Raw genomic sequence first — 18,468 nt, 5'->3', positions numbered from 1 at the left:
TGTGACATTATGTTTGAGAATCACTGTAACAAATATATAGTGGCTTCTTAACTGGTAACACTACCAGAAGGAAAATGTGAAGCTGATAAACTCATGGGTCAAGCAGTCCAAAATTTGTTATTACTAGAGCTGAAACATTTTATAGAACCTAGATGGATCATATTAATAATATCAATATAGAGTTTTATCTTTGCTCATACTTGCCATCTTTAAAAACAAGCTCTTACAGGAGTACAACATGCTAGAGACTTATATGGCAAAATGAAGAAGCTACACTAAAGACCAAGGAAGATTCGAAAGGGCGCCCAGTATGCTTATTCACTGTTCAGTCCATTAGTTCGGTCCATCTTTGAATAACACATCAGCTGATAAGGCAGAGCTAACACTCTGATTATGAATAAAGTCTGTCAGTATTTTTACTAGCCTCAGAGTAGAGCGAAATGCAGGTATTATCAGAAATACCTACATATAAATAGGTGTTCAGAGTTTTACATAATTGTTTTGTTAGTGATTAACTTCAAGCTCTACAAAAATCGAAGAAATTCTCTACTTAGTAAACTTGCTTTTTTTAAGCCAGAGAATTCAAACCATCCATACTAAAATACTTTTTGGATCACAGGTATTTTGGTTTTAAACATTTCATTACCCATTTTAAACATTTCAAAAGAGCTAATTTATAAAAAGTTTATCTACCTTAGAATATATACCTAAAAAGTTCTAGACAAGTTTAAGGTAAATAACCCTATGCAGAGATATGAGATACTACTGCAATTTCAAATTGCAAGAATATATTCAAGAAATATATAGAGAAGCCACTCAAAAATAAATACTTTTCAGGCAATGTAATCACTGGCACCCTATAACATGATCTGAATACTGTTAGAAGCTTGCAAGGCCTCTGTTTCCTCATTAGAAAACTGGGCTAGTAATAAAACCTATATCTATATTAGTGGGAGAAATTAAACACATAAGTTGCTCAATAAATGTTAACTCTTATTTTTACTAATTTCTGATACCAATCCTTTTTCTGAAAAGTTGCATTAGTATCGATTAGGAAAATGATTAATCTTCTTTTAAAGTTGCTTTATATTTTACCTAAAAATCTTGGATATGTTCTTCTTCTCATTTTTGGTGACATGGGTATGAATTCCCTCTCCCTCACTACCCACCACCACACAATCCTTTACTAACCACTAAATTATGTCAATAGTTTTACTGACTAAAGAGTTCTGTCATGAATAATAGCCTCACTTAATAATAACTTTAGACATTCATTACTAAGGCCTTAAAAATACCAGGAATTGTTTTCCATATATCTGATATGTATAGATTATGACCTTCTTGGCTTGAAGGTTTGGCTTTGGTTTAAAGCGTCATATACTAAGGAACAGTTTACATGGAGGAAGATAAGTCATGAATTACATTTCTAATCAATCAATAAATATTAAGAACTATATTAATTTACTACAATTTAAATGTCTGACATGGATGAGACAGAAATAGTAAGAGGAAAGTGGGGCAGAGTTTATGACAGTAACTATCCATGTTACCCTAGGAAAAAACAATTCATCAAGTTACAATGCAGGTATACATTCATTTAAAATGCTATAACCATTTTCTTCTAACTGTGCCCTCAAAGGTATGTTTCTCCAGCGTCACTGATCATTGTAGTGTGAGGAAAAAACTGTTTTGTTTGTCTAATGTGCTTTAGCATAGGGTTCTAAATGTAGCAAATCCTCAAATAGTAACTGATCAAGAAAAGCATTCTCTTTTAAAGAGAATTACTGTTAAAATCAACAGTAGCTCTGGTATTTTCAGGTTTCTAAATTAGTCATATAGCATTTAGATTGTGTAACAGGGATTATCAAGATAAAGATAATTTTAAAAAATGTTCTTTTTACACTCCCCAAATCACCTAAACAAAATACCTGTGAATGGATTTTCTTTATTGCCTTCAGGTCTTCAGTTAAATTTTCACACAGCTTCTGTGACTCTGCCAAGGAAGAAATCGTATTTTCTTGTAGTTCACGTAGATTATCACACAGCATACCAAGAAAGCCATCCATTTCCTTTTTCTGATCTTCTATCTTTGAAGGAAAAAAGATTAATTTTTTTTAATTAAAAAAATTTAAGTTTGTTTTTATTTTTTGAATACATACAAAATAGAAAAGGTAGAAATCAGTATGAAGAGCAAGTCCTTTTTTCTCTCCAGCTCCTAGACCCCCAGTCCTACTCCCACCTGAGAGAAGATCGCTACCATTTTTAAACAATTCCAGAGACATTTTATGTATACTTAGGCACATATGCATACATGTGTAGATACACGTATCTTCCTCACCCACCATATGATAGCATGCTGCATGTTACTTTGTAAACTTAAACATTTATCTTTATCGTTCCCTCTCATTTTTCTTAGCCATGATTCTGCTGACTGCATCACTGGCAGAGTGCATCCTATCTCCTCCCTCCCTCCTCTAGATTCCTTCTCAAAACCCTTGAGTTTTACATGTAGACAAATCTCCAGGTGTGGCAACATATAGGTTTTTTCTTAAACAACAATTTGATTTTGAGATAACTTTATTACCTTATTAGCCACTGTCAGTGAAGTCTTAAAAATATTCTTGAGTTGACTATCAATTTTCAGTATAGCCAACACAGTAGGAGATAAAACTGTTTCCAGTGAACTTTGAAGGTCAGTCTTAAGTGCATTCTGGTTTTAAAAATAAAAACAAACAAGTCTTTAAAAATAATATTTTCATGTCCATAAACCTGGCTGGTTAAACCTCTTAAATACTTTGTTAACTAAATACATACATATTCAAATTCTAAGTATCCATTTTCTATTCTTTAGAGCCTATTTGTTACTAGTTTATATTCTGCATAAGTCACTTAATCTTGCCTATAGTAATTAAGAAAATGGTCACTTACTGTACAATAGGTTCCTAACAGTTTACTGCAACAAAAGTCAGGAGAATCAGAAGAAATGACAGCCACTTCATAAAACATCAATATTGCAAACAAAGAGTATTTTTAAAATACATTTTAACAAAATAAATTTCAAGTAAGTTTAGGTTATAGTCAAAAAGGCTGAAATCACATAGCCTCCAAAAGTAGGCTTTGGACTAAAGTTAATTTAACTTTGATGGCCTCAGGACTTGTATCATACCGTATCAGAAGAACTTGTCAGGTTCTTGTTCTTGTCAAGGGATATGTTAAGTTAAAAATGTAGTGTAGAGATTTTTTTTTTTTATCCTCACCCGAGGACATGCTTATTGATTTTAGAGAGGGGAAGAGTGAGGAAGAGAAACATTGATCGGCTGCCTCTCATACTCGCCCTGACTGGGGACTGAACCTGCAACCTAAACATGTGCCCTGACCTGGAATCAAACCCTCAACCTTTTGGTTTATGGGACAATGCTCCCACCAACTGAGCCACACTGGACAGGACTAGATGGAAATTTTTTATAAAAAGGGGAAAAAAAGCTGACCTAAGCTCCTTTCACTAAGGCAGGGGTGAGAAACTATAACAGAAATTATTAGTAAATAATTTTTTTAAAAGGCTATCATTATTCATTGGGAAAGAAGTATCATTCTAATTTCAACTCCTTCTGTGGGAGCAGCAGTCACCTCTTCAACTCAAGCAATGCCTATAACCTGGTAGAAAGACATCAATAAATACAGGTTATCATTTAGTTAATGAATCAATTTTCAAAAAGTTAGTAATGACAGCATCTTTTAACTGTCAAATTTTGGTGATTGAAGATATCAAATAATGTCATATAACACTGAATCTAGGCAAAGTGTCAGCTAACATTTGTAGTATCTACTTGGAAAATGTTCAACAAATATCATTAAAATCAAAAAGGGAGGCAAAGAACTTGCACAAAGAAAAAGTATGTGATATGGCAAAGAGCTTCATAAACAAATCACAGGATTACAAAATAGAGTATACAACACAAATAAGATATGGAGGAGGTAATATGAAGTATAATTAGATGAGTGACTTCTATAGAACTGTGAAAAAGAACCTTATAGTTAAGGCCCAGAAGGACTTGATCACACAGATCTGACCTCACAAATTGTTCTATGTGTTTCTAGAATTCTGTATTCTAAGCTATTTTTCTTGCACATCTCTCTATATTACTGTAGTTTTAAAATTAACCACTTAATATCTCCTTCTGGTTGGGTCAGTGTAACATTAGGACCATTCCAGGACCCCTGCAGAGAGAATAATTTACCTGTTTCTGAGCCAACTGGCAAGTCATGAGTCCCTTGAATTCATCTGGAGCTAAAGCTATACTTTTTAGTAACCCTTACTCTTTTTTTTTAATTTCCATTGCTTAATTTGATAGAGGGAGGGAAAGAGTGAGGCAGAGAGAGAAAGAAAGGGAGATAGAGAGATCAATTTCGTTTTTCCACTTGTGTATGCTTTCATTGATTGATTCTTGTATGTGCCCTGATCAGAGATGGATCCCTCAAACTTGGCATATTGGGACAATGCTCTAAGTAGCTGAGTCACCCAGCCAGGGCCTATAACTCCTACTTTTAATGCTGCAAGATAAAAGTGAAAGAAGTTTCAAAGGTTGGTTATATGCATTTGGAAATTAATCTTTCTGGGAAAGAAAAACAATGGAGAGATTTGTCTTTGATATGTAAACATACTTTCTTAAAGTGGTATGTTTATCACTGTGTCTAGTAAAGCTAAGATGAAACATTAACATTGTTTTTGAAGACTTAGAAAATGTAATAACCCTTCAAAAATACTTTACCCCTGGCTGGTGTGGCTGAGTGGACTGAGTGCCAGCTTGCAAACCAAAAGGGTTGCTGGTTCGATTCCCAGTCAGGGCACATGCCTGGGTTGCAGGCCAGGGCTCCAGTAGGGGCACAAGAGGCAACCACACATTGATGTTTCTCTCCCTCTCTTTCTCTTTCTCTTCCCCTTCCCCTCTCTCTAAAAACAAATAAATAAAATCTTTTAAAAAATACATTAAAATATTTACTAACAATCAATGTCTGAAGTACAGTTTTACTTTCTTCTGCTATTGACTGTTCTTTTAATATCATATTAGAAATCTGAGAAACATGTGTAGACACATTTTCTGGAATAGATGTGAGAGATCCAAGTGCTATTGTAGTAATGGTGTCTAATGCAGAAATACTGGAAGACAGCAGGTTACCTATACCAAAAAAATAAAATAAAATACACATAAGCTTTAACATAAACATATTTAAATACAGTTAACAACCACCACAGAGGTTGGCAAAATTATATCTTTGTTGTGGAAATTTGTCATAACAAATAATCTTAACATTATTGTCTCACTACATAAGCAGGGAAATATTTTAAGTATAAATTATATTTGTCCTACAGTATAATGTAAGCACTTGACATATCTGTAGGTATATCAGATGCATAGCTATAATTCACAGTAAACCAAGAATTAGAATATTCTAAAATCAATCTTTAAGTAAAAAGTAATAAACAGTATTATAGTAGGTAAAAGAGAAACTAGAAGTCAATAAACAAAATTTATAGTGGTTGGCTTAGAATGACCAGACTCTAGGCAATTTAAAACAATTTTTACATTTCTGCAGCTCCCAAATTTTCTGTAATGAGGATAAAACTCTCACAATTAATAAACTAATACTTAAAGAGTATTTTTCCTAAGTGAAGATAACAATGATACATATACATATTCTGACAATATAGCAAACACTAAAGATAAACATTCTCAAAAAAAAAAAAAAAAAGCAAAATACTTACATACAGAAAATTCAAAAAAAAAACAAACAAAAAACGCAAGAAATTTACCAGTAGTACCTATGGAGGCTGAGGCAGGGTCAGATTAAAGGGACTTTTACTTCTAAAGTTTATATTCTTAGTTATTGTTTTGTAAGTTATTTTATAGAAAACAGGAAAAAAAGATAACTAAGATTTGTTTTAATCCGAAGGCAATGAAAGCATTAAATCCCTAGTCTGAACAGATACTGTGTGCACTGGAGTGAAGTAGGGAAACTGTCACCTAAATTTTCTATGATATGAAACTATTAGTTTTGAAATTAGTCTCACACTAAACACACAAAAACTAGAGTAATTAGAAATGCCTGAACTTACCAAACAAGGTCTTGTGAACTTCCAACATGGTCTTTTGTTTTGAACTGCCATCCTTTATTAATTCTTTCATATTATTAAACAGACAATTCAGATTTTTGCCAAAAATATCCTGAGCTTCTGCATTGTGCTGATCAACTGCCTTCTTACGATCCAGTTTGGTATGGAGGCCAGATACATCTTTTGTAGTTTCTTCAACTGTGTTAAGCAACTATATATGATTTTTTAAACAAAAATGTTGATCAGATGGTTATGACAACAGCTGTCTATGGAAAATATCTGTGCTACATAAGGATTTCTCTTAATGAGAACTTGCAAGTTTTCTATATTATATCAGAAAAAAATTTTAAACTCATGCTCATTTATCTAGGAATATTTATTTCCACTCCCTAGCCATTTAGGCAAGGAAAACTGATTTTGCCAATCATAGTAATTATGCTCCCCTGTAAGTTTTTTTTTCCTATTATGTGTTACTATTTCCTTAAAAGTACACCTAATAAAAAAATTAAATACTTTCAACATCTTCCATCATCAGAAGGTACTAAATTCTTGATAACTGATTAATTTCAATCATGGCCACAGGAAAAAGCATTACATCATTATTCCAAATGTCCACAAAGTATATTAACGTCATGTTCTATTTCTAAAACTTCTGAAAGCTTTTTCTTAAGTTAGCATCTCCAGGAAGGAAAATTTAGATAAAATGTCACTTGGGGTAAATAAGTAGAATTTCACAATTAATGCTAAAGCAAAGTTACTTCTACCCATTCTCTAATTTCTTTAATGCAAGTACAGTCAAAACAAAGGACAAACCTTGCTGGCAGTATCATGAAGTTTCTTCTCAGTACTTTCCAAAACTGATGTGATATACTCTTCTTTAACAAGCTGTAATTTAGTTTCTTGTAAATGTTTCTGAGTGGTTTTAAGCTCCTGTGTCTTATTTTGCAGGTCAGATTTACACTGGTCAAGCTCATTTTTATTATCCATGAACAATTCTGTAACCTAAACATAACACATTAAATTTTTTCTAAGAATTAAAAATGCTGACTGGTTGGTAAGACATCTGACTAGTTCATAATATAATATTAGAAAAACCAAACAATTTCCATGAAAAATTGTAACAAGCTGTAAATTAGCAGGCAGGTTAGCATATTTTATATGGCACCTGATTTTCTTCTATATGTTAATTAAAAACAAATAACAAGACTAATGTAGTGGTATTAATTCTTCAGGATTTATCCAACACTGCCAATGTGAGGGTGGCACAGAAGGATCAGGTAACGTTTTAGTTACTTAACATCTGTTTTATCCCAAAATCACATTCCCTCATCTGACAAACACGTTAACAAAAGTGTCTCAGCATTAACTATTTAGCTTGAACAATAAAATTGCACAATTCAGTTAATTTCTTGTAATGTTGCATTAATGTTAAGTGTCAAAGAATTTCTTCATTATGATTGATAATAAAATGATACAACTTACTTCTACTATAAGGTTCTGCAAGGAAAAAATCTTAAATAAAAAATACCAAGTCCCTCATATTTTGAAATTTTATTTAAATATCTGCTTTTTACATAACATCCAATATTGTTTGGAACGCTTACCCTACTTAGCTCCTCCTCAAGGGCACCAATTTTTTCAGTCAATTCTACAATCTGTTCTTCTTGAACAGTTAGTTTTCCATTCATGACTCTAAAACAAAGTTTAATATGAATTTAACAATTAGTATTTTATCCTAATTCCTATATAATTTGTTCCAAGATAGCTGTGACAATTACACATCAGCTTTCTATTCACACTACTGTATAATGGTATCTATGTGTCAATAAGCAATAAATACAAATTGCAAAAACAAATGTATTTTTTGTCCTTGTTTAATAATTGTTTTTCCTGTTATCTCCATTTTGAAACTGAGAATCTCTACCTATAAGTGAGAAAAATGTGTGTATGTAAAATTTGAGAAGCAACAAAGCTAACAAAAGAATATAGCAAAAGAATATACAACGTAGAGGTAGGAGGGAATACAACCTACATGTCTATAATCAAAAATGTAGATCATAAAAAGGACATGGAGAATCCAGGAAACGCTCAGGATTTGCAGGTATCAGGCATTACAGGAGGAAGGTATGAAATAAGGGGCTAAAGACGGGAGAACTAAATTAAAGTATGTTGACAGGGCAATTGTACCTCTTACCACCTACATACACACCCAAATATACCCTAATAGCACATCACCACAAAAATCCTCAGAAGAGCATAGGATTATACTCTAGAACACAGTTCCTCAGCCTCAGCACTACTGACATTTTGCACCAGATAATTCCAGTCCATTTTAATGGGTCTCTTATTTCTTGAGCATTAGCAAGTTTCAGGAGTGAGTGCTGTCTTTTATATTCCTCCATCTGCCAGTTTCTTCATAACTATCAACAATTTTCTATTCCACACTTTGCTGAATGACAAAGATTCTTTTGTGAACACAATCTTTCTCAAATTATTAGCTAGAGAATTGTTGATTAAAGGAAAAGGTAGAAGTGAGGTATGACAGGACAATTAGTTCTAACAATCTTTTGATTAACTATTATATATTATTTCTTTATTGAGAATGGGTCTTTTATGTAGGAATATTTGAAATCCTTTTCTTGCCCCAGCCAGTGTGGCTCAGTGGACTGCGCGCCAGCCTGCAAAATAAAGGGTCGCCAGTTTGATTCCCAGTCAGGGCACATGCTTGGGTTGCAGGCCAGGTCAGGTCACCAGTAGGGGGGTGCACAAGACACAACCACACATTGATGTTTTTCTCCCTCTCTTTCTCCCCACTTCCCCTTTTTCTAAAATAAATAAATAAAATCTTTAAAAAAAAAAGAAAGAAAAATGCTTTTCTTATATTGAATGTACAAGAGGTAACGCAACATTATTTAATCGATGATACAGTTTTAAAAGGTCTATTACGCTTGGAATAAGTAAGGCATTATCTTGTTTATCTTGTTGAAATGGTGGCTGCAGCTTTTGAGGTCCTTCTCTGACTTCTCTGAAAGATCTTTGTTTCAGAATATGCCTTATGTCTATTAAGATCAAACACTGTCTTTTCAATCATGGCATTTACAAACTAAAAATAAAGCTATTTCTTAATCTGAAAGACGTCAAAGAGATCAATAGAAGATAAGAAAATTAGACAATCGGTCCCCAATGTCTAAAGTTTAATTATTAACAGCAGAAAATACTATATGAGCAAATCAAGGGACAAAAACCACTTGTAGATATTGATTGGTTAAGCACCCATTTCCAGCATCCAGATTTCCTTTGGGGAATGATTCTCCCCTGATGATGCAGCAGCTAAGCTGTACAAGGCTGCTTGACTCCATCCCCAAATCTAGGAACTAAGCCTGACTGGTTCACAACCACCAGGGCAACTCACTCCTCTCCCAGTTATTGGTTCATCTATTGGCACAACTCAGGCCTACACTAACCATAAATGATGTTCCCCAGGCCAGTTTTAAGGGTAAAAGGACAGAAAGCCTCTCATCTACAATGGACCAAAACGACCACATGCTGCTGCCCTGCTGCTGACCATCGTTCCCTGATGAAACAGCCAGCTCCAGGAGAAAGCCATCTCGAAGAACAGGAGTGGGAACAGAGAGAAACTAGATTCTTGAGTTAGTGGATTAAATAACCTTGAAATTCATTTTATCCCTTGCTGCTTTAAGACAGCTTAAGTTCAGTATTTGTACAAACCAAGAGCATCTGAGACCTAACTTATAAAGTGTTTCTTCAATTAAAATTAATGTTTAAAAATATAAAAGTGGTAGAAATAACGACATCTGTAAAGTGAACAATTGAAAAATATAATAAAATACTGTTGTGTGTAGAGTGAAGAAGTATATCGGAAAACCAGAGAAACACACAAAAAAAACCAATATCAAGTTTAAGAACTAAGTGCAAATTTACAAAAGATTTTAGTAAAAATATTTTTGTCACCTGGGTATGGGCTTTAAAAGAACCAAAGAAAACTAAAGTTACATAGAAAGAATAAAAGAAATGCTATTTAGTAACCCATGATACTCAAAATATATAAATTTAAGTATTTGTAAAATTAGCATATGAACCAATCAGGAGGATATAGCATATATGACAATTGAAAATAACATGAGAAAAATGAGTTTATAACATGATTTAGATACTATTGGAATGATTATATCTCTATAAAAAAGTAAAAGATTATATTAAAATGTTTTTGATTATTATCAATTAGTTCTAAATACTTTTTATCATTATTAATTGAAAAATGCCCTGTGAAAGTCACCTCCCTTAATATTTTCAAGGATAAATGCAATTAAAATTTTTCAATTTATAATTCTTCTGCCCTTTGTTTAATCTGTTGTTACTGTTTCTACGTAAAATTTCATTGGAAGCTTTCCTTTGAACAAACTACTCCAGGGCTTTAAAAAGTGAACAGAGTCCTAGCTGGTGTGGCTCAGTGGATTGAGCGCTGGCCTGCAGACCAAAGGGTTGTTGGTTTGATTCCCAGTGTAGGGCACATGCCTGCGTTGTAGACCAGGTCCCCAGCAGGGGGCACATGAAATGCAACCACACATTGATGTTTCTCTCCCTTTCTTTCTCCCTGTCTAAAAAATAAATAAATAAATAAAATCTTTTTTAAAAAAGTGAATAGAGTAGTGGCTGCTAGGGGTTAGGGATCACTGGACGAGGACTGGATATGACTATAAAGGGATAACAAGACTATACCCTAAGAACACCAAAACGCCAATACAAAAGAACCTATGCACCCCAATGTTCATAGCAGCACAATTTACAATAGCCAAGTGTTGGAAGCAACCTAAATGCCCATCAGTAGATGACTGGATCAAAAAGTTATGGTACATATACACAATGGAATACTACGCAGCAGAAAGAAAAAAAGAAGTACTAAACTTCGCGACAGCATGGATGGAACTGGAGAGCATTATGCTAAGCAAAATAAGCCAGGGGGCGAAAGACAAATACCATATGATCTCACCTATAAGTGGAACCTAATCAACAAAACAAAGATGCAAGGAAAATAAGACCAGCAACACTGAAAGGAAAAGAAACCAACAGGGACAAGAGGGAAGGGGGGGGGCAGGGAAAAGGAAGGGAAGGGGCAAGTCAAGGAACATATAGCAAGGACTCATGGACAAAACCAAAGGGGAAGAGCTGAGGGAGGGAAGGAGGGAGGGGGCAAGGGAAAGTGGTGGGGGGGACGCAGAGACAAATGTATTTGAAAAAATAAATTAAAATAAAATTTTTTAAAAAAATTTAAAAAATAAAAAATAAAATCTTTTTTAAAAAAGTGAATAGAGTAGTGGTTGCTAGGGGTTAGGGATCACTGGACGAGGAGTGGATATGACTATAAAGGGGTAACAAGAGGGAGATTTTTGTGATGATAGAATAGTTCTGTATCTTAAATGCAGAACTACACAAATCCACAAATGTGATAAAATGGCATAGAATTACATATACACACTGTCCTGATATCAATTTCCCAATTTTGATACTGTACTAAAGTTACTTAAGAGGTAACTAATGGGGGACTGAATGGAAAACAAATGGAACTTCTTTGTACTCTTCCTGTAATTTCATTATGAATCTATAAATTATTTTTAAAAGTTATATAAAAACTTTTAAAACTGTTTTCATAGCTACTTGTTAATGTCAAAAGAAAAACAAGCATTTGTAGGAGGAACTACATATAAAGATTTTATTTAATGTCATAGGTAAATTTTACTTAAAACAGCCTGTTATCAGAAAATGCTTATTCTTGGGGACGGAGGAGGACAATGGTGGAGAGAAGGGGAAGGGACTAGTCAAAGAACATGCATGAATGACCCATGGACATGGACGACGGTGCGGGGACTGCCTGTGGGAGCTGGGGGTGGGCTGTGCAGAGGAGCACAAAGGGGGAAATATTGGAACAACTGTAAGAGAATAACTATTTTTTTTTAAAAAGGAAGAAAATGCTTATTTTTGGAAATTAATTTCCCTAAGAAGAGCTTACCTAAAATTTTCTTCAGAAATGTACACCCCATTTTTTTCACGGGCTGCAGCAAGGTCTCGTTTCAGACGCTCTATCTCTTCTGTATATTCCTAAACAAGAAGAATGTTATAGGTGTAAATTTAGAATTTAACTTTTTAAATTTGGTTTCGAGAGAATATACAACAAATAAAGTTAGTCCTTTTATGTTTTTTAAAGCATAAAAAAGTATGGTTAAAAAGTCATAACCATACTTTTCACTGAATAATAATGTGTTAAGAATGAAGTCTTTCAACAGCTTTCAAAGGGCCCTTAAATGTACTCATAAAAATATGGGTTTCTGAAAAAAAAAATCATCATCTCCAGTACCCAGGTTTGTCTCCAAATAGCATTTCACACTATAAAGAAACAAGATTCCTTAGGGAAGTGTCTGACTCTGGGACTGGGGCAAGAAACATTCAAGATAAACCCAGAACATTTTGTCAAACAAAATAGGAGGGAAGCTAAAAAAGCTTCAGTTAATCAAAAGGACTCAAGAACTCACATGAAGAGGTCACCACGGACCAAAGCAGAAACAATTCAAACATCAATGATGATAATAACTACAATATGTTAGCACAAACTTTTTTTTCAGTCTTCGAATGTTTTTTATTGGAAGGCCATGCATTGCCTTCGTTCATTGTATTTCAGATCAATGTGCATGTACTTTTGTGAAAACACTGCCTGCATTTTCTAGTACAAAGAAACCCTAAAAATTGTTTCAGGAATGTAAAGAAATATCCAACTTAAATAGTGAAAAAGTTCACCATAATCACTGCTGCACTACAGTCATTTCTGCATTTCCCATGTTTCTTAAATAACTATCTTGGCTGAAAACACACAATGTAAAGAGCAATCATGAAAAAGACATTTACATATACTTCTAAAGTCTTACTGAGAATATCCTGTTGGCATTGTATAACCTATTATAGGTGCAGCTGCAGCAGCAGGATATGCATATGCCTGTTGGTTCATACCCTTGTGCATATTTGGAACATTACTTCCATATTGCTGAGTGCTATCATAATCATTCTGGTAAGTCCCTGTTGGATTACCAGTCCTAAATCTGGTCTGTATACCAGCAGACACAAAATTACTTCCAAAGCTCCCACTGGTGTAATTGGTAGCACTGTAAACACCATTCTGGGGTTTTGCCCCAGAATCTCTCTTAAGAAGACTAGAGTAACCTCTGTCATAATTTCCCCTGTCTCTAAAGGTATTATATCCATCTCTTTTGCCCACAGAGTATCTGTCCCGACAGTCATCCTTCATGCCTCCTCTACCCCTGGAATGACCTGAACCTCTGTCTTCAACCAACTGAAGCAACTTGGGATTAATTGCTTCATTAGCTTCACGAAGCACAGAGATAAGGTCGCTCACTTGCTTAAAATTATTAGGTGTAAAGAAAGTGTATGCTGTAGCACAAACATTTTAAGTCCATGAGTTTATAATGACATTATGAAAGGTACGATACCAACTAATTCTCAAAACTGTCAAACAAAAGAAAAGAATCAAGCATTTTTCCTGCCTTCCCAATAAGAACTATACTCTTAAGCAGCTAACAGCAAATTCCTCTTTAGAGAGGTTATCCAGCAATCAATTAAGAGTGATTGAATTAGAAAATTACCATTTTTGCAACCCTTAAAAAACTAATGTATCGAATCATTGAATATCATCAATTTCTCACAAATGCCAAAGAGGCAGACATGTGCTTCCAGGTGGGAGAAGATATCACCACCTATGAAAAGGTTTTGCCAAAAATACATAAATAAGATACAATCTGAATCTATAAAGCCTCAGGATCTAACTACTAATTTATAAAAACACAGACTAGAACACATCCAAAGACACTACGGGACAATAATATAGGTACTTTTACAAATAAATGACAGGAGGCAGGGAGGAGAAAAAAGGAGAACCAGTGTATTGAGACCAAACATATTCAAATATTGCAAAGGGTAAACCGTATTTGGATCCTAAAAGAAACATTAAAAAAGTATATAGGACTTCCAGTCAAGACGGCGTCATGGGCAGACATGGTTCACATCCTCCCACAACCACATCAAAATTATAACTAAACTATAGAACAACCATTACTCAGAACCATCACAAATCAGGTTGAATGGAAGTCTGACAACTACAGAATTAAAGAAACCATATCTATCCAGACTAATAAGAGGAGCAGACAATGGAACAGGCTAGTCCAACATCCACTTGTGGTGGATAAAAGTTTGGGAGGGATATCTCAGAATGAGGAGTCTCAGCCCCACACCAGGCTCCCCAGCCCAGGGTTCCAGGGCCAGAAAGATAAGTCCCCACAACCTCTGGCTGCAGAAACCATCAAAGATTGAATCAGTTGAAGAAACTTCTGGAGCCCCAAGCAGTTCCTCTAAAAAAAACCCACCCATGGACTCACCTATTTAGACTCACTCCCTTGGAGCTCCAGCACCGGGGTAGCAGCTTAAAAGGCACTGAAGTCTCTGGCACCAAAGTGAGCAGAGGCCACTGTCCCTTTTCTGAATCCTCCCCTCTCAGAGCCACAGAGCCGGCAAGCTGGTGTCATATCTGAGACTCCATCAACCTGAATAACACTGTTTGCCCTGCCCTGGAGATCCCCTGAGACTCAACCCCACCCAACTTAGGGACCCAGCCACGTTGCTTTTCTATATGAATGGCTGGTCTTGGCTCCTGCTTCACAACTTCTTAAATCCTCTCAAACAGGCAACAGCAGGCCTCAGTGAGCCCCAGGCCCTGCACTAAGAGCAGCCAGCACAGATTCACAGGTTGGCTTCACTTAGGAATCTCCAATCCTTGCACAAACAGCAGACATCTCAGACTGTTCTATAGCTCATGAAGGGTGGCCCCAGGCAGAACACAGGTGGGAGCTGACCTTGGCCTGCACCACCTGGGAAATCCCAGAGCCTGCACATCCAGTGGACAGCTCAGACCACATCAGAGAACCACGACCCTGCCCCTGCAGAGCTGATCTTCCACGGAGGGCAGAGATTGGTGGTAAGTGGTCACAGCCAATCCTTGCAGCTGATTATCAACAAGAATCAAGGTTCAACTACAAGAGGAGGGTGTACCCACCCACACAAAGGGTGCACCCTGAGTACCCAGCTTGGGTGATAGAGGAGGCTGTGCCACTGGATTCTATGGACACCTACTACACTAGGCCATACTATCAAGAAACAGAGTCAAAGCAGCTCTACTCAATACATAGAAACACAAGGAGGCTGCCAAAACAAGGAGACAAAGAAACATGGCCCAAATGAAAGAACAGATCAAAACTCCAGAGAAAGAGCTAAACAAAATGGCGATAAGCAATCTATCAGATGCAGAGTTCAAAACACTGGTTGTAAAGATGATCAAGGAACTTAGTGAGGACATCGACAACATAAAAAAGATCCAGTCAGAAATGAAAGATACACTAACTGAAATAAAGAACAATTTACAGAGAAACAATAGTAGAGTGGATGAAGATGAGAGTCAAATCAATGATATGGAACATAAGGAAGCAAAAAAATAACCAGAACAAGAAGAAAAAAGAATTTTAAAAAAATGAGAAAAGTATAAGCAGCCTCTGGGACAACTTCAAGAGGTCCAACATTCTCATCATAGGGGTGCCAGAAGAAGAAAAAGAGCAAGAAATGGGAAATCTACTTGAATAATGAAAGAAAACTTCCCTAATTTGGTGAAGGAAATAGACATGTTCCAGGAAGCAGAGAGAGTCCCAAACAAGATGCCCACTCCAAAACACATCATAATTACAATGCCAAAGGTTAAAGATAAAGAGAGAATCTTAAAGGAGGCAAGAGAAAAGTTCATTACCTACAGGGGAGTTCCCATAAGACCATCAGCTGATTTCTCAAAAGACATTTTGCAGGCTAGAAGGGATTAGCAAAAAATATTCAAAGTCATGAAAAGCAGGAACCTATAGCCAAGATTGCTCTACCCAGCAATGCCATCATTTAGAATTAAAGGGAAGATAAAGAGATTCCCAGAGAAGGAAAAACTAAAAGGAATTCATCATCACCAAACCATTATTATATGAAATGTTAAAGGAACTTATTTAAGAAATTAAGAAGAGCAATAAATATGTATCTATCAACAACTGAATCTAAAAAAATAAACTAAGCAAACAAGAAAAACAGAGACAGAGTCATGGATATGGAGAGTATTTTAATGGTGGCCAGGTGGGAGGGGAGTATGGAGGAATAAGTGAAGAGGTGAGGGGATTAAGAAGTACGAATAGGTAGTTACAGCATAGCCATGGGGATGTAAAGTACATCATCGGAAACAGAGTGGCCAAAGAACTTCTACACATAACCCACAGACATGAACAGTGATGTGGGGGCTGCCTGAGGGAGTGGGGCTTGCTGGGTGAAGGGGTGTCAATGGAGAAATATCAAGACAGCTATAATAGCATAATCAATAAAATAAAATATGAAAAAATAGAAAAAAGTATAAACAAAAAGTTAAAATTTTAAACAATGGCTGAATATTTTATCATATTAATTACTGTTATATATTTTTAGATTTAATAAAAGCATCAGAGTTCAAAAATTCAAGTACCTAAATAAAATAAATGCTTATTAAAAAGCCTGATAGTCTAAAAATAATACATATAAAATTAATGCAGTTTTCCTTTGGGACTTTTGCAATCTTTTACAAAGAAAAATGTTCTCTCATATAAACTTCCTCTTAAACTGTACTTGATTCCAAGAGTTATTACACAGCTACAGTAATTAAAACTGTTTAATATTGGGGAAGGGATGTATAAGTCAAAGGAACAGAAATAAGAGCCCAGAGATGTGCCCACAAATATATCCAATTGATTTTTCACAAAGGTACAAAATCAACTCATTTGAGAAAATATAGCCTTTTCAACAAAGGATGCTAAAGCAATCCACAGCACCACCGCCATCATTGCCACCATGTGAAAAAACGCAGCCTGACCCAAATTTTGATCCTTTATCAAGGATCAGTTCGAAATGGATCATGGGCTTAAATGCAAAATGTAGATACAAAAAAAAAGTATTTTTTAAAGGAAAAAGCTTCAGAACATAGAGCAAGACAGAGTTGTTAGAACCTACACCAAAAGCATAATCCATAAAAGAAAAAAATTGATCACAATGAAATTAAAAACATTTGCTCCGCAAAAGCCCATGTCAAGAAGAAGAGAAGCCAAGCTACAAACTGGAAAATAATTACAAGCCACGTTTGTGTCATGAACTAGTATCAAGAACATATTAAGAACTTTCAAACCAGAACAATTAAAAAAACCCAAATAATTCAATTAGAAAATGGGCCTAATGACATAAAGAGACATTTCACAAAAGAGGGTATAAAATCAGCAAATAAGCCATAAAAAGATGTTCAATATCATTAGCCAGTAGAGAAATATAAGTTAAAATCACAGTGAGATATTTGTTAGCTATTACACCCATCAAATGGCTAAAATAAAAAAGTTACAACAGGAAATGCCAGTGAGGATATGGGGGAATCTAGATCACTCATATACTGCTAGTGGCAATGTAAAATGGTATGGCTGCTCTGGAGAACAGCTTGGCAGTTTCTTAAGAAAACTAAACATTCAATCACCAAGCATTCCATCTATTATACTTGAGAAATTATCACAAAGAAATATTTACACTAATACTTGTAAAATAATGTTCATATCAGCTTCATTTATACTTGTAAAAACTTAAATTAGCCCCTATGTCATTCAACAAGTAAATGGTTATGCAATCTCTATGCATGGTATATATATGAAATACTACTAAGCACTAAAAAAAAAGATCTATTGATATACACTATTCAGATGAACCAGAGAATTATGCTGCATGAAAAAAGACAATCCAAAGTTTACATACTGTCTGATTCCACTGAAACAGCAATATTTTGTAAACAAAGGACAGGTTAGCAGATCCCAGACAGGTTAGTAGACACCAGACATTAGGGAAGGAAGGTAGGAATGTGAAGGAAGCGATCGTGTGAGGGATCCCTGTGATGGAATGTTTCAGCATGTTGATTGTAGTGGTGAATCATGAGCCTACACGTGACAAAATTGTATGGAACTAAATACACACATGTAAATAGTTATCAATGGCAATATCCCTATGGTGACAAAATGTACAAAGAATATCTTTATAATATTTCTTTCAATTGCATATGAATTTATCATTCTCTCAATAAAACTTCAATTAAAAAAAAAAAGTACCAAGAAAATGAAAAGACAAGCCAGACTGGCAGGAAGTATTTATAACTCATCTCATAAACCACTTGTATCTAGCAGATATGAACAATTCTT

The 18,468-nt window shown here is 35.1% G+C and overlaps 1 protein-coding gene across 1 annotated transcript in view; it reads right to left on the bottom strand.

Moving 5' to 3' along the window:
• KIF11 (kinesin family member 11) overlaps window positions 1-18,468 on the bottom strand; it is a 55,592-nt gene that overhangs the window by 18,027 nt on the left and 19,097 nt on the right. Inside the window, exons 10-16 of the mRNA XM_054572468.1 lie at window positions 12,141-12,229; window positions 7,717-7,804; window positions 6,926-7,114; window positions 6,116-6,323; window positions 5,005-5,177; window positions 2,585-2,710; window positions 1,929-2,087 (exon numbers count right to left, since the gene is read on the bottom strand). Coding sequence (XP_054428443.1) covers window positions 1,929-2,087; window positions 2,585-2,710; window positions 5,005-5,177; window positions 6,116-6,323; window positions 6,926-7,114; window positions 7,717-7,804; window positions 12,141-12,229 — 1,032 coding nt within the window. The remainder of the gene's footprint in view (window positions 1-1,928; window positions 2,088-2,584; window positions 2,711-5,004; window positions 5,178-6,115; window positions 6,324-6,925; window positions 7,115-7,716; window positions 7,805-12,140; window positions 12,230-18,468) is intronic.

This window comes from Pteronotus mesoamericanus, unplaced genomic scaffold (genome assembly GCF_021234165.1).
Source record: "Pteronotus mesoamericanus isolate MK-2021 breed Mesoamerican mustached bat unplaced genomic scaffold, CSHL_Meso_final contig_24, whole genome shotgun sequence".
NCBI classification, from domain to species: Eukaryota; Metazoa; Chordata; class Mammalia; order Chiroptera; family Mormoopidae; genus Pteronotus; species Pteronotus mesoamericanus.
The sequence above is the reverse complement of the archived record's forward strand: the minus strand, read 5'-3'. Positions and strand labels throughout refer to the sequence as shown.